The 14,613-nt window shown below is 38.5% G+C and overlaps 1 protein-coding gene across 1 annotated transcript; it reads left to right on the forward strand.

Annotated features, from left to right (window-relative positions):
- LOC109821756 lies at positions 4,259–10,333 on the forward strand. The gene is made up of 4 exons (XM_020387916.1): positions 4,259–4,456; positions 4,562–4,712; positions 8,094–8,204; positions 9,901–10,333. The coding sequence occupies exons 1-4, from the start codon at positions 4,259–4,261 to the stop codon at positions 9,909–9,911; spliced, it is 471 nt and encodes a 156-aa protein (XP_020243505.1). The 3' UTR covers positions 9,912–10,333.

Here is a 14,613-nt window from a genome sequence, read left to right on the forward strand (position 1 = left end):
TTCATAGTGAAATATTTCTCTCTAGATTGCCCCATGGACGTAGGCACAATTTACCGAACCACGTTAAATCTTGGTGTTTGCTTGCTTGTGGTATTTTCATTGGTGTCGTTATTCGTTTAGAGTTTAATTCCGCAGATTAATCTCCATAAAATCACTAACAACAGCTGTTATCCATATGTAGTTGTTCTTGTCATTACTTGGTTTACTTTTAATAATTTTCACCTATACCTGATGTTGCAAGTGAATGTCAATTGCCATAGTGTTAATGTTTAACCCCTTTTACTGGATTAAATTATGTAAGCCTTTTAGGTCAAAATCCACTTAGGACTCGTTTGGTTTGACAAATGTATTGAAAGTAGGAAATAGATTAAAAATAACTTGTAAATTTATGAAGTAGGAAGTACGGGAAGTAATTTTTTTAGTTTGTCTCACATATTTTTCTTTAAATAATGGAAATAGTAGTTCTTATTCTTCATTCAATTTTTTTGTTTGGATGGCAATGAAAACTTGTTAGGAAGTAGCTAATAAAGAAAATATTAATAAGAAAATTTATTTATTTCCTAAGTAATACTCATTTCACCTACTTCCGGGCTACTTCCTAGCATTGAGGGGATGAAAAATATTTAGAAAGTAATGATGACACGTAGGAGCCACATCAGCATTTAAAGAAGTACTGAAAGTATGTTTTTTAGAGAAACAAACATGTTTTTTTTTTCTCGAAAGTAGCAGAAGCAGCATAGATTTCCTTTACTTCAACTACTTCATAATTACTTGCGCACAAACAAACGGGCCCCAGGCCGTTTGTTATAGCAATAGATTTCTGCTAATTGTAACTTATTTTAATAACACCGCCCGAAATCGAACCCAAGGACCGTGGTAGAACTAATTACAACTTGGTGAATTAGTCTAAGCGAAACATAGATAACTATATGCAATCTAGAATTTCTCGGTTGCATGTAAGTACTACATTTTACAAGGAATCAACATCCCCAGAACCGTTGTGTTCTAACAATTACCAACGTTTAAAATTCCTGCTACAGCCAGCTACAAGCAAGAGACCCGTCTGTAAAAGAGCACGATCGCCTACCATAAAGAGAGGCCAAAGATTCCCTCCTCCGCGGTCACATCAGAATTAGTTCTCTCTCTCTCCTCTCTCCCTCTCTCATGGCCAAAGTTCTTTTACTCTCCCTCTTCTCTCCATCTCCCTAGCCACCGCCCGCGGACCCCACCGCCGTAATACGCCGGCTGCTCCAGTCGAAGTACGAACCGAACTCCCCTACCAATCAACGTCGACTCCCTCCTCTCCTCCGTCGCCACGCCGCCTCATCCTCCCCCTACGCAGTTCACCTCCGACGCGCCTCCTCCTCCTCCCCGCTACGGCTCTTCCAGTGCCGCGGCGACCTCGACGCGCACCTGCGCCGGTCCTGCGTCGCTCCGCCCTCTCGCCATCTGGTCGCCCCCTTGCCGCTCCTCTCGAGCGCGCTCCGCTCGACGGGTGCTTCGTCGCTACGATAACGAGTCCTTTCATCGGGAAAGGAGCGAACCAATTTGCTCTCAAAGAAAATTTGCGGCCCAAATCCTCGCAACGGTAAACCTTTGGAAGAAATAGAGAAAGAGAGTTTATATAGCTTATTTTCTCTAGGGTAATCTTATTTCATTTTGTGTTGGTTCTCCTCTAACCAAACATACTAACAAATTTACATTCCTTATTGTCAAGTAAGGACGAGGGGCGCAAAAAGAAAAATCTATACAATGTTTAAAGTGGAGTTAACCGGCTGAGCTACAAGGCACAGGATATGATCTGGAGGATAAAGAAAATATTAGAGAGGGTTAATCTAACCGCCGCTAGAGATTAAAATGAGTTAACCCCTCAAATGAGGGGTTTACTCATAATACTCCCTATTTAAGAAGGATTAAGAGTTAAGCCTTTAGATTATAAAGAAAATAGTCCAAAATCATTGTTATTTTCAGTAAAACACTAAAAACTGGATCACAAAAGGACTAAATAATATACTTATTTAAACCATTGTTATATAATTTAGTCTTCAGATTATCGAATGGGGCTAGAATACATTAATCATTGCTTTTAACCTCTCTTTCTTAACCTTTGGCCAAAACGGGACGGCCTTAGGAGACTGCAAAACTAAAGTAATTTTTTTTTTCTGAACTAAATAAATAAATCTAAGAAGATAGTGAGCGTACGAAAATCACCCATTTGGCTTTCTAGACGATTCTTTCTATCATTATATTACCTTTTTAACTGCTAGTGAAATGCGTCCAATAGCCATTACTTGGAGAGCCACGCGCCTTGATTCAATGTTAGTGCGAAAGCCACGGGGCTAAACAACTTATACAATGGATTTACGTCCCATCTAGACATAATTGAGTCTTGCCTCACTTGCGTGTGGATGTATATCCTAAATTGCGTTGGTAGGTTACGCGCATGCAATTATCTTAAACTTGTGTATTTAATTAAATAGCAGCAAATGAAAGACAAAGAACAAGTTTGCTTGATTTTTTTTAAGAGCAACTATTTGGAATGTTCTTCCAAAAAAATTAAGTTTAGGTGGGATTGGAGCAGAGAAGCCAATGCTTTTCTAGGGCGCGGGCTCCAGTGAATAAACGATGAGTTTGAATTAAGTAAGAAGTGGTCTTGATACAACACAGAGTTGTTGGTTTTTGTTAGAGACCCGAAGCCAATCAGTTTCACATAGACCGTTTTTGTAAGTTCTATACTTTGAGAATTCTAAAATAAGTATAAGCTTTCCAACGTTTGTGAGTATTCCTTATAATAAAAACAATTAGGGGACTGTACGAAGATTTTATTAACACTTACACCTCCTAAACTCTGAATATATTTATTCTATTTGATTGAGATTTGTTTTACGCGAGGTTGATGTGATTTTTCTATTTGCTCTTAGTTCGACTTTTTTTTTTTTTTTTGGGGGGGGGGCGGAATTTTTTGTTAAAAACGTCGCTCAGAGAGTTTTCAAAAGGTGTGAGTGTTATGAAATATATCTAAAAAAAAGATGTAAATGATTTGAACGTCTTTTGTCGATTAAACAACCAAATAATAACCCATTCAAGAACCGATAGACATCCGCTGAAGGCCTTAACTGACAGTCTTTTTCACATTGTTTATCATGTATTATTATCATACAAATCTACATTAAAAAAAAACGAAACCGCTGAAAATCAAAGCACAATTATTTATTGGGTAAAAAAAGGGAGGCCCATCAGACCACAAGCACTGAAAGCCTAAAGTAAGTCCGAGCAATTATCAAAATTACCCACCCTATCATTTAAACAAAGAATAGAAGTACAACATCGCACGGGGATCATAAATTATCTTACCGACATAAATGCCGCGCCACGACCACCGCCACGCCGTCGCCGCGAGAGAGGAGGAGCCCGCCGCCGAAATAGTACTGTAGGGCGAAGCATTTTCGCGACGGTAAACCTCGCCGGAGACAGCGGTCGGCCGCAAGAGGCTCTCTGAGTTGGCTGACGGCCGTTCGAGATGCAATTCGCGAGCAGTGTCCGTGGGCTCAGGTCGCCCCACGCCCACTGCGCGGCCGCTGGTACGCCCGGACGGCCGACGCGGTAGGTCCGCCGGGTGCTTCCGGGAGGCAGACGATGGCGGACAGGCGCGTCGTCCGCCGCATGCCCGCGAGCGTTTTGTCGTCGTCACGCTGATGACGACGTCGCGGGAATTAATCAGACAAGAACCATCGCGTTTTAGTTCTGTACCTACACTGTCACAGCGGTATCAAATCATTGGCAGTTAACGGAGCCCAATTAGTCCGTATCGATCTTGAAGTTCTCGAATGATCCCTAATCTTTTAATGGTCAATCTGATTTGCAGGGGCGAGGAGAAAAAAAAAAAAAAGGAATGCAGCCTAGAGATTTCGCTTTACTAATCCTAGCTAGTCTGGAGAAAAAATCTAAATTAAACTCGTGATCAGTTCCAATCGCGTAAACTGTGCGACCGTGATCATCCATTTGGGGTAACAGAGTTCAATGGCGTAAGCTCGCCGCAAGCAATCCGGCAGTTTGCGAGTAATAATCTAAAAAGAAAGAAGGAAGAAGAGGAAAAAAAGTTTTTACCGTTGGCGTAGGATTTGGTCCCGCAATTTTCTTTAGAGCAAATTGGTCTTCCTCCTTCCCGATGAAAGGCACTCGTTATGCGTAGCGGACGAGAGAGCACCCGTCCGAGCTGTGAGACGCGCTCGGAGGAGGAGCGGGCAAAGGGGCGCAGATGGCGAGTAGGGCGGGAGCGGACGCAGGGACCGGGCAGTGGCGCGTTGTCGAGGGTCGCCGCGGCACTGGAAGAGCCGTAGGCGGGGAGGACGGAGGAGGCGGCGTCGGAGGTGAACTTGCCGTAGGGGAGGATGAGGCGGCGTTGGCGACGGAGGAGAGGAGGGAGTCGCGTTGGATTGGTAGGGGGAGTTCGTTCGTACGTTCGATGGAGCAGCCGGCGTGTTACGGCGGTGGGGTCCGCGGGCGGTGGCCTAAGGGAGATGGAGAGAAAGAGGGAGAGTAAAAGAACTTTTGGCCATAGAGAGGTCGCATCTGTCGCCCCTCTGCCCGTCCTCCTCCGGAGCCGCGCTCCAGCTCGACGGGTGCTTCGTCCGCTACGATAACGAGTCCTTCATCGGGAAGGAGGAGACCAATTTGCTCTACAAGAATTGCGGGCCCAATCCTCGCAACGGGTAAAACCTTTTTTTTTTTTCCTTCTTTCTTTTTAATTATTACTGGAAACTGCCGGGATTGCTTGCTGGGAGCTTACGCATTGAACTCTGTTACCCCAAATGGATGCGTCGACAGTTTACGGATTGGACTGATCACGAGTTATTTAGATTTTTTCCAGACTAGCTAGGATTAGTAAAGGCGAAATCTCTAGGCTGGCAATTCCTTTTTTTTTTTTCTCCTCCGCCCTGCAAATTTCAGATTGACCATTAAAAGATTAGGGATTCACGAACTTCAAGATCGATTACGGATTAATTGGGCTCCGTTACTGCCAGATTTGATACGCTGGTGACAGTGTAGGTACAGACTAAACCGATGGTTCTTGTCTGATTAATTTCCCGGCGACTGTCGTCATCAGGTACGACGACAAAACCCATCGTCGGGCATGGGCGGGACGACGCGCCTGTCCGCCATCGGTCTCCATCCCGGAAGCACCCGGCGGACCTACCAGCGTCGCGCCTCCGGGTCGGTACCAGGCGGACTCGCGCAGTGGGGCGTGGAGCGCGACCTGAGCCCACAGACTGCTCGGATTGCATTCTCGAAACGGCCGTCAGCAACTCAAGAGCCTCTGCGCGACCCGCATGTCTCTCGGCGAGGTTTTACCGTCGGAAAATGCTTCGCTAAGTACTATTTCGGCGGGGGCTCCTCCTCTTCGGGCGACGGCCGTTGGCGGTGGTGTGTGCCGGCATTATGTGTAAGATATTTATGATCCACCGTGTGTTGTACTTCTATCTTTGTTTAATGATAGGGTGGGTATTTTGATAATTGCTCGGACTTACTTTAGGCTTTAGTGTGTGGTCTGTGGGCCTCCCTTTTTTTTCCCCAATAATAATTGTGTTTGATTTCAGGGTTGTTTTTTTTTAATGTAATTGTATGATATAATAATGATAACAATGTGAAAAAGATGGGTTAAGGCCCTTCAGGGATGTTATCGGTCCTTGAATGGGTTTATTATTTGGGTTAACGACAAAGACGTTCAATCATTTACATTTTTTTTAGATTATTTCATTAACACTCACACCTTTTGAAACTCTGAGGACGTTAAAAAAATTCCCCCCCCCCCAAAAAAAAAAAAAAAAGTTGTTCAACTAAGAGCAATAGAAAATCCATAAACCTCGCGTAACAATCTCAATCAAATAGAATAAATAATTTCAGAGTTTAGGAGGTGTAAGTGTTAATAAAATGCTTGGTCAGCCCTAATTGTTTTTATATAAGGAATCTCAAACGTTGAATTAGTTACTATTTTAGAATCTCAAAGTATAGAACTAAAAAAGGTCATGTGAAACTGATGCTTCTCTAACAAAAACCAACAACTCTGTGTTGTATCAAGACCACTTTTATAATTCAAACTTCGGTTTATTACTGAGCCGCCCTAAAAGCATTGGCTTCTCTGCTCCAATCCACCTAACTTAATTTTTTGGGAAAACATCCAAATAGTTGCTTTAAAAAAAAATTCAACAAACTTGTTCTTTTGTCTTATGCTGTAGTTAATTAAATACACAGTTTAAGATAATTGATGGGTAACCTACCAAGCATTTGGATATACATCCACCCAAGTGAGGCTACCTACAATTTGTCTAGATGGGACGAAATGCCATTGTATAAGTTGTTTAGGTGGCTTTCGCACAACATTGATCAAGGAGCGTGACTCTCCAAGTAATGCTATTGGACGCATTTCACTAGAGTTAAAAAGGTAATATATGATAGAAAAATGGTTAGAAAGCCAAATGGGTGATTTTCGTACGCTCACTATCTTTTACTTTATTTATTTATTAGTTAGAAAAAAAAATACTTTAGTTTGAGCATTCTCTAAGGTCCCGTTTGGCAAAGGGTTAAGAAAGAGAGGTTAAAAAGAATGATTAATGTACTTAGCCCATTCGATAATCTGAAGAACTAAATTATTAACATGTTAAATAAGTTATATTTTAGTCTTTGTGATCAGTTTTAGTGTTTCTGAATAACAATGATTTTGACTATTTTCTTTATAATTAGAAGGGTTAACTCTTAATCCTTCTAAATAGGAGTATTAGTAAACCCCTCATTTTGAGGGGTTAACTCATTTTAATCCCTCTAGCGGGGTTAGATTAACCCTTCTATATTTTTTATGTTTGAGGGTTAACTCACTTTAACCATTGTATAGATTTTTTTGTGTTTGGCGGGTTAAGGAGGGGTTAAGTCTACTTAACACCTCACTTAACCCTTTGCCAAACGGTACCTAATATTGTTAAAGAGGAGCTACGTACGACTCAAGCGCGTAATACTTTAAAATTCTAAGAAAATTATCTCACAACTTATAGTGCTTTTGAAACTTATGGGAGAAATAAAAATTGGAAATTTTTAAAAGAATTCACATTTCAAATTCAGCAACCCCCTCCGTTATTAACTGGAATAACGCACACAGTGGCTACTGCAATACTTCCTTTATCTTAAATTTGTACCATGTCCTGCACAAATGGCGTGCACAAGGCTAATTTTGAATCAATATAGGTGTTGGAGGATAGAGATTAAGGATAGAGAGTTATCCATTCATCTATCCAGTGGACAGGGATTACTGAATAGTTTCTTCGATGGGTGTCCTCTTAAGTTTCTTCTAGTCTACATAGATAGTGCTAGTAATTTTGGGTACCTGTTATACACAAGGAACAAAGTGGGCATTTATATTCAATTTTTACCTCTTTTAATTTCTAATTTAACTTTTTAGCACTGACAAATTCCTCAACTAATATATTTGACCACACTTAATGACGCCGGTTTGTTGAGAGATTGTCATTCTACATTCACGTCTCATTTCTCAGAAAGCCCCCCCTGTTTGTAGAATAGCACTTGTATACTTTTCAAGGGAACAAAGAAAAGTAATTCCTGAAACAGTTTCCATATATATACGTTTAAAGGGAAAAAGAGATACTTTCTTACTATTATTTCCTGTCATAATATCATTTGTTATGTGCGTTCCTTTGGATCCCCATTTAGTCACTTTTGGAATATCGCAGTCCATTTGGTGCTGCTTTTTATGTGCCTTTTTTTATGAATTAACTTTTTATTTAACTTTGATGAATAATTTTGCGTTCACCTTTATAATTTTGCTAAGTTACCATCTGTTATCATTTTTATTCACAGATTTTTTAAGAGAATCGCAACAATTTATCAGGAATAATATAGCTTATTTATAATCAAATCTTGCGTGGAATCTTTGACTATGTACGTATGTTTTATTAGACTGTAATCGATTATAAGGATCTATATTGCAACTTGTATCCCTCTGATACAAAACTTTATAAAATGGGTCATTACTAATATATCTTCTTCTTCTTTTTCTTCTTCTTTTTTTTTTCAATTTTATACAGACGATAGTGCACAAAAAGCAGGAAAGACAATAGCAGTTATCATTGGCCTTATGGCTGGAGTTGCACTCATAATTGTTTTTGCATCATTCATCAGAAGAAGAACCAGAAACAGTAAGTTTACAAATAAATCCTCGCTTTGCGATTATTTACATCTGCATTCTAAAAAGAGGTAAATTGCAGATAACCCCTCACATATATCTTCAACTCGATTATTAGCATTTATCATCTCTCGATTTATAAGGGAGAGAGATGATATGCACCTTATCTTTCTCAAAATTAAATAAAATGATATAAGGCGGTTAAGAAGTGCTATTAAAGGTAAAGATAAGAGATTATATGCAGTTTACGTAGGAAACATAACATACAATGCAGCGAAAATTACATATTATGTAGATTAATCAAAATTGATTAAAATCTAGAAGAGTACCTAAAACGCTTTCCGGATTTTTTCGATAATCTGTCCCAAGATCAATACGAAAAATCTTTCTAAAAAGAAAAACATCCAACTGAAATACACCCGTCACCGAAAAGGAGCAATACTGAGAGATATGTTCTCACAATCTATTTCCTTTTGTTTTTTATTTTTTTTTCTTCTTTTTTTCATAATGCTACATATGAATCCTATATATATGGTTGGACCTACCATATAGATTTTAATTTCAAAATAATTCTTAATTGTTTAAAACTCTATCCATAACATTTAAAGATAGAATATTCTTTCCATAACAATTAGGATAGAAATAGAATTGTATTGTATGTAAACCTCTTCTAATGACATCAGTGAGACCAATTGGATCTCATATCGAGAACAAATTATTAATCAAATTAATACTTTTAATTTAACAATCAAATCCCTATCTGACCAACTGTTCATAAAAGCTCTTTCATAATATGTGATCAAATATTCGTGAATAATATTATCTTACATTCAGTCCCCTCCAGTATCAATTTATTTTAGGCAACTTTATTGAGCATGACAAATCACCTATTTTCTCATTCCTAAAATTACAATTCCATGAACATAAATAAAAATCATTTTGAGGCATCAAACTATTTTATTTTATAAGAAAATAAATTTGGAAAAATAATTTTCAAAAATCACCCGTCGACGGGAATTTAATATCTTCATGAGATATGCATTATAAATTAACTCATAAAAATAAGTATACTGGATCCTATCTAGATATCCACCATTTCCCTAAATAAAATCTAATAACCCAACATTTCAGGTTGTATAGCACTTGTAAAACAAGCTTAACCATCATATCAAAGTATACTAAATTATCAAATTGAAAATGATGATATCATCAAGTCTAAGGGATCACATAACAATTCAAATTCTCTATCTCTTAGGTGACTAGTCCTAGAGAATCCAATAAGGTCTTGTGCTACACATATCAAATATGCGCTTATGACATATACCCGGAGAATCTTCATTCTCGATAGCTGAGATCAACCATCACATCTCATATGTCGTTGTCATGCATAATAATCTATTATAACAAAGTTATCATTTACTAGTTATAGGTTAAGCACAAATTTAAGAAACCTCTGAATTAGATCATATCTCCAAGCAATTGATCACCACGGTGCATCATCTAACAAAATAATTTCTAATGATAATATAACAATTATATAAAAGATACCCAAACTACATGTGCAACAATAAAATTAATTAATATTCAATAAAAAATGTATTGGATGTTTAAGGGCATATAACACTACTCTAGTTACTCAAGCAGTTTAACCTTCTAAAAATTAATCAATTAATTAATTTTCTTTTGATCTTCTTCTTCTCAATCTGCAGGTAAACTTTAATTGCTTTGTTATGAAGGATATCGGTGGCAAACTTCCAATGGAGAACGTGTCTCTACCTCACACCTAAACTCTCTCTTTAGGGGTTTAGGGTCCTTTTTCATAATTTTTTTTTCATAAAAGATAAAAGATAAGGGCCCCTTTAACAAAAGGTAGAGGTACAAGGAAAAAGGTTATTTTGCAAAATAAAAAGATTCCAGGCCCACCAAGCTTAATAGGGCATTTTTACTTTTGTGTAATATAAATTGCATATGTTTAGTTCTTTGTAATTGTTCGTGGCTATATAGCCTGTATGTGCATTTTTCTAGGGTTCACGGGTTTGGTGTCTGGAACATGATTAGTTGTTGTCTTCTCTGTAAATAATGATCTAGTGAAATGGTTTTTTTTCTGTAAATTATGATCAAGTGAAATAGTTTTTTTTTTCCTTTCCTGCATGCAAATTTGATTTTTTTGAAATAAGCTTGTTTCAGTTCAATATGTTGGATTAAAATCTTTGCTCCTCTGGTTTTAGATTTTGAGCTAATTGACAGATTTTGCATTATCTGGAAAAATGCAGAATTAATGTCATTGCATCATTAAGGGAGAAATTGCATCGATGAAGAAGGAAGCAAATGCATTTCATATTTTAAAGAATTTAAGAGAAACTTGACGAGGGCACATCAATATATTTTTCGTGTACAGAAAGATAACGATATGAGTTCGAGACATATATCTATGTGACACTACTTTATTTTTTTTAATGTATAGAAGAGGAAGATTTATATAGAATATATAAGGGACAGAATTTTCTTTCTTACGCACAGAAGAAGAAGATTCATATAGAGTAAAGGAGCATAATTGATTCGCGCATTGCTGCAGCGTAAGTGTGGAAATATCAAAATAAAAATAATTTAAGCAATTTGGTTTAAAACTACACTATATATTGACCACTTAGAACAACAATGTAATCCAAAAAACCTTTAGTATATAGATAAACAAGAGCGATTATATCCCTGTTGGGGAATTTTAGTCTCCCCGCTTACTGCGATCTTCGCAACTTGGAAGCCAACCACAATCAAGAATAAAGAAAACGATCACAATCAAGAAGAAAGAACATCAAGATTTACGTGATTCAGTTGACTAACTTCGACCTACATCCACAGGCAACAATACGAGAAATCCACTATGTATCAGGAAGAACTACAATAGGAACCACTCAACTCTCGTCTCTCAATCTCTCAACCTCTCAACCTCACATACATAATCAACACTCATATTATCTCCAAAGCTCTCTCCTTACAATCTTTTAAACGGACAAAGACTGCGAAACCCTCTCTCAATGATGTAATTTTTTACACGGACAAAGACTACAAAACACTCGCCTCTCGCACAATATTCTTGAATCAGGTTATGCCCTCTGCTAATCATAAATTACAAGAATATTGGCTCTCTCTCATCTACTTTGTTTTTCCTCCGACAATAGAAGAATATATATAGGAAAATCAAAACTCTATCTTTAGCCTAACTTCCTTATTAGAATAGGATTCAAACTCCTAATCATAATGAGACATAATCTCCTAATCATGATAGATCTCTAACCATATCTAATTCTTATTAAGTTATACAAAGAATTAAAGATAATCCTAACAATCTTCACCTTTGATTTGATTCCCAAACTTCCTTGAAGATATATCATTGCCGTCTTGAAACTTTGTCTCTCCTAGTAGAGTCTTTTATTTCTTTCGCACTTCAAATCGTAGCACCTACACTCTAACTGGGACGTCCGTATGACCCATACTTTCATTTGTTTTACCGTGGCGCCTCCACCTCTCTTGTGTGCAACAAGAGATCTTTGTCACCTCTAACATTAGAAGCAAATCAACCATGCGTATCCTCTCAACTTGAGCCTGACAATAGCCTTCCCCCACTTGTTATCCTCGTACTCCACCTGCATCGCTCGTCTCGAATCATATAGTGCACCTCTCCTAATCCACACTACGAGACAGATGCCTCCGTCTCCTCCATCACTTGGCTTGGATTAAATATGAGAGCTCATCGTCTTCAAGTCCAATGCCACCATCTCCATCTCCCTGTGTATCACTCGGTCGTGCCTGCTTGCAAGCTCCACCTAATCTGGCACTATCATCCTCGAGTCTACGCACCAACCAACTCAAGCTCCCGTGATGACTTTGAATAATCATATGCTGACAACTCTACTGCTAGAATCACATCTGATTCTCTACGTCAGTCTCATTCATCGCATACTCATTTTCCCTATTTGCCATGCTGCAAAATTTGTCTTGCCGTTGAATAGCGGAATATCATCATCCTCTAACCAATCTGAGCATAATCTGAAAAATCAGACCCTTCCATCGCGTTTAGAGCACTCCAAAACCTACATATCAACTCCTGGATCGTCGTGTTCTGCCTTTGATTCACTACTGCAGTCGCCTGTAGACTTCGTCGTCGGACACTGCATCCCTCCGGTGCTCTCTTCCGAACGATTAGTTGCTGTTAAATCCTCCTGCTGATAATGGTCGTTCCTTCCTTTTTTTTCTTTTTTCTTCGTCTTGATTCTTGTAACGCCGATTTTTAATCTTGCACAACGACGTCTTCTATCTTGCGAACTCACTCCCGGATCCATCAACATAGTTCTGATACCACTGTTGGGGAATTTTAGTCTCCCCGCCTACTACGATCTTCGCAACTTGAAAGCCAACCACAATCAAGAATAAAGAAAACGATCACAATCAAGAAGAAATAACACCGAGATTTACATGGTTCAGTCGACTAACTTCGATCTACGTCCACAGGCAACAATACGAGAAATCCACTATGTATCAGGGAGAACTACAATAGGAACCACTCAACTCTCGTCTCTCAATCTCTCAACCTCTCAACCTCAAATACATAATCAACACTCATATTATGTCCAAAACTCACTCCTTACAATCTTTTTAAACGGACAAAGACTGTGAAGCCCTCTCCCAATGATGTAATTTTTTGCACGGACAAAGACTACAAAACACTCCCCTCTCGCACAATATTCTTGAATCAGGTTACGCTCTCTGCTAACTCTAGATTATAAAAATATTGGCTCTCTCTCATCTACTTTGTTTTTTCTCCAACAATAGAAGAATATATATAGGAAAATAAAAAATCTATCTCTAGCCTAACTTCCTTATTAAAATAGGATTCAAACTCCTAATCATAATGAGACACAATCTCCTAATCATGATAGATCTCTAATCATATCTAATTCTTATGAAGTTATACAAAGAATTAAAGATAATCCTAACAATCTTCACCTTTGATTTGATTCCCAAACTTCCTTGAAGATATATCATCGCCGTCTTGAAACTTTGTCTCTCCTAGTAGAGTCTTTTATTTCTTTCGCACTTCAAATCGAAGCACCTACACTCTAATTGGGATGTCCGTATGACCCATACTTTCATTTGTTTTACCGTGTCGCCTCCACCTCTCTTGTGTGCAACAAGAGATCTTTGTCACCTCTAACATTAGAAGCAAATCAACCATGCGTATCCTCTCAACTTGAGCCTGACAATAGCCTTCCCCCACTTGTTATCCTCGTACTCCACCTGCATCGCTCGTCTCGAATCATATAGTGCACCTCTCCTACTCCACACTACGAGACAGATGCCTCCGTCTCCTCCATCACTTGGCTTGGATTGAATATGAGCGCTCATCGTCTTCAAGTCCAATGCCACCATCTCCATCTCCCTGTGTGTCACTCGGTCGTGCCTGCTTGCATGCTCCACCTAATCTGGCACTATCCTCCTCGAGTCTACGCACCAACCAACTCAATCTCCCGTGATGACTTTGAATAATCATATGCTGACAACTCTACTGCTAGAATCACATCTGATTCTCTACGTCAGTCTCATTCATCGCATACTCATTTTCCCTATTTGCCATGCTGCAAAATTTGTCTTGCCGTTGAATAGCGGAATATCAAACTTTGGACCCGAAAAAATCATCATCCTCTAGCCAATCTGAGCATAATCTGAAAAATCAGACCCTTCCATCGCGTTTAGAGCACTCCATGTTAGACCCTAGAGGGGGGTGATTAGGGTCTTATGCTAATCTAATCCGATTAAATGCTAATTAAAAACTAATTAATACGTTATCCTAGCAAGTATGAAATACAACAATATTTGTAAGCTAGGGTAAGCAATGTAAATAATAAGATATATCATATATGATGTAATATATATGCAAGGATATATAAACTAACACAAGGGTAAACAATATGAACTAGATAGTGACAATAGATATATGTAATGATATATAAACTAACACAAGGGTAAATAATCTAAACAAGATAGTGGATGAAAGAGATAATGAGCTAATGACAATGGCGATATAAGATATGAACATAAATATGAATGAACGCCAAAGCACACTCAAACAAGCAATATGATCACGCTAGATCAAGATGGAGAGATGGAGATTTGAGGCCCAAACAAGAAGATAATCTCCTCCACTTGTGAAAGCTAAACTTGCTTTAAACTAAACCCTTAAACAAGCTTAAACTCTTTTTAAAACCCTTGTTTAAAAACTTCTTTAAAACATTCTTGGATTGTTGAGAAGAGATCAGCAATGAGGTATTTATACCCTCTCACAACTCAGCCAAAAACCCCAAGCAAAAAGACAAAAACAGCCCAAAGCAACGGTAATAAAACTAGCCGTTGGAAGCTGAAAAAGA

Source organism: Asparagus officinalis, chromosome 8 (genome assembly GCF_001876935.1).
Source record: "Asparagus officinalis chromosome 8, Aspof.V1, whole genome shotgun sequence".
Taxonomy (NCBI): Eukaryota; Viridiplantae; Streptophyta; class Magnoliopsida; order Asparagales; family Asparagaceae; genus Asparagus; species Asparagus officinalis.

Coding starts and splice junctions, on each gene's coding strand:
- LOC109821756 (XM_020387916.1), top strand. CDS start 4,259: ATGGCGAGTAGGGCGGGAGCGGACGCAGGGACCGGGCAGTGGCGCGTT. Junction 4,457..4,561: donor TTGGTAGGGGGAGTTCGTTC/GTACGTTCGATG, acceptor TTTTGGCCATAG/AGAGGTCGCATCTGTCGCCC. Junction 4,713..8,093: donor GGGCCCAATCCTCGCAACGG/GTAAAACCTTTT, acceptor AATTTTATACAG/ACGATAGTGCACAAAAAGCA.